Source organism: Pteropus alecto, unplaced genomic scaffold (assembly GCF_000325575.1).
Source record: "Pteropus alecto unplaced genomic scaffold, ASM32557v1 scaffold67, whole genome shotgun sequence".
In the NCBI taxonomy this organism is placed as follows: domain Eukaryota; kingdom Metazoa; phylum Chordata; class Mammalia; order Chiroptera; family Pteropodidae; genus Pteropus; species Pteropus alecto.
In genome coordinates, this window is record NW_006441061.1 from 8,477,029 (window position 1) to 8,479,388 (window position 2,360).

General features: G+C 66.6%; 1 protein-coding gene across 1 annotated transcript in view; it reads left to right on the top strand.

Annotated features, from left to right (window-relative positions):
* Positions 1-2,360, top strand: part of VAV2 (vav guanine nucleotide exchange factor 2) — a 135,923-nt gene that overhangs the window by 118,579 nt on the left and 14,984 nt on the right. Inside the window, exons 14-15 of the mRNA XM_025051251.1 lie at positions 481-633; positions 1,215-1,315. Of these exons, the coding sequence (XP_024907019.1) occupies positions 481-633; positions 1,215-1,315 (254 nt within the window). The remainder of the gene's footprint in view (positions 1-480; positions 634-1,214; positions 1,316-2,360) is intronic.

Here is a 2,360-nt window from a genome sequence, read left to right on the forward strand (position 1 = left end):
GGGGCGGCCCCCCGCGGCCGGCATTGGGCTGGGCTGGGGGGCAGCCAGAGGCCTCAGCTGGCGAGCTCACGGGCTCCCCAGAGCTGGACGGGCAGAGCGGCCGTGTGAGCTCTTTGCCAAATGGCCAGGGGAGTGCCCGGGCTGGCGACGGGTGGCTGCAGCTGAGCTGGCACGGCCGCTGTCATTCAGTTCTCCGTGCGCACCTACTGCATGCGAGGCCCGGGGCCGTGCTGAGGTCACAGCAGATGCCTGGCCTCCATGGGGCTCACAGCCTAGTGGGGGATGGAGCTTGGGGTCGGAGGAGCCCAGATGCACCTCAGGCCATGGGGGCAGGAGGCCAAGGAGGGCTTCCGGGAGGTGTCGTGCTGCGGGTCCGCGTTGGCAGTGGGGCCAGCAGAGAGCGGGGCTTGCAGCCAGCCCGTGTTACAAGCGCAGCGTGCTGGCCGCGCTGACGGGCCCCTGGCCGCGCTGTCGGGCCAGGTACTTGTTCCTGTTTGACAAGGTGGTCATCGTCTGCAAAAGGAGGGGCTACAGCTACGAGCTGAAGGAGGTCATAGAGCTGCTGTGCCACAAGATGACCGATGACCCCATGAACAACAAGGACATCAAGAAGGTGCGCCCGGGCTTTCCGCAGTGAGGGCAGGGCCTCGGCAGGTGGGGCAGGCAGCGATCTCCATTCCAGCTGAGGGAGGAGCTGGAATGTGGCCTGGACTTTCCTGTCATCCTCCCGTCGCTGTGACTTCTGCAGAAGGCATGCCTGCTCTGTGCTCACCCAGTACTTCCCCCGGCCTTTCATCTTTGAATCTTTCCTGGGACTGGGCACGATAGGGTCACAGCGCCCCAGAGAGGACACTGAGCAGAGGGGCCCGGCCCAGGGCCTCGTGTGGCAGCCAGGCCTCAGTCCTTGGCTGCCTGACTCCAGCCCACATCGTCCCCTGCAGCAAGCAGGCTTTCCTGTACCTCCCCACCCTGCTCCCTTTGAAGGAGGGCTCCGGGTGGGCCTTGCTGTGGCTTGACAGACTCAGCCGTCCAGCCACTGTGTTATGGCTGCCAGGAGTATGGCCATGGCTGGGGGGTGGGCTCGTGGCTGCGGGGGCGGGGCCATGACTAGGGGCTGGGGTCATGGCTGGGGGGTGAGGCCGTGGCTGTGGGGGGTGGGGCCGTGCCTCCAGGGTGAGATTGCCACTGGGTCCGGTTTAGTCCTGCTTCCACAGAAGCTTCTGCACCCAGAGCTTGAGCACCTACTGTGTGCAGCCTGGGCTAGATGTGTGGGCCACGAGCCAATGTGCTAACAATCTCAGCTCGACTTTAGAGCGTACGGTATAGAATGCAGGTACCACCTGGAGGAGCTATGGGGGTGACCCCCCTAACGCTGAGGTCCTAAACCAGCTCCCAGGGACCCTGAGGTGCTGACCTGAGGCCTCTCTTTAGGCTCTGGGCTAACGACGCACCCCCTCGAGTCCCAGCCCCCAGCACCTTCCCCTCTGGGAGGGAAGCCCCCTGGCTGCCCCGTCCCGGGCACTGGGGGTGTGGTCCGTGTCCCGGGCTGCAGAGCCCACCGCAGGGCCGGGCCGGGCCTCGTAGTGACCTCGTCTCCCCTTTTCCTCCCTCCCCTCATGCTTCCTAGTCTCATGGGAAAATGGTAAGCTCCTGGAGCCCCCTCCCCGCCCCTTCCCCGTCTCAGGGCCCCAAAGCCAGCACTTCCTTCCTGAGCTGGGGGTCCTGGCCCCGGGGGTCCTGCGGGCTCCAGCAGGGCCAGGCCCTCGGCTCGCTGCTTCCTCCTTCCTCCCCTGGCTTCTTAATTATGGGGATGGCTTCGGGGCACGATAACAGGTCTGCCCGCGTGCCAGGTCCGCGGCAGAGCGAAGGCCCCACGGCCCCGCCTGGGCCCCGCGCCGTGTCCACACGCCGCGGTCAGGGTGTCGGCGCCCCTGCCTTGCGCTCCCTCCTCGCCTCCCCTCCCCTTCCTCCTTCCTCGCTGGGTCTCCCCTTCCTTCCTCTCCCGCTCCATCTTTTCGAGCAAACGGGCCCAGACGTACCAAACTCTCCTTCTCGGGCCCCTTTGAAAGCTCCGGAGATGGCGAGGCCTGGGGGTGGCCCGGGGCGTGGGGCGGCTGTGGGCCGGCCTCACCCTGGGCTTCTCAGGCCCCTGGCCTCACCTGCCCTGACTGTCCCCCTGTCCTTTTACTTCAGATACGTGAGTCTCTTAGGCATCACATTTGGGGCGTGGAAGGGGGTGGGCCGGCCCTGTGGAAGGGCCCTGGGCGAGCTCCCTGGGGACCAGCTCAGTCATTCGTGGGGTTCGGCTGAGGGCGCACCTCGGGCGCGGGCGTGCACGTGCACACGCAGGCGCCCGCACG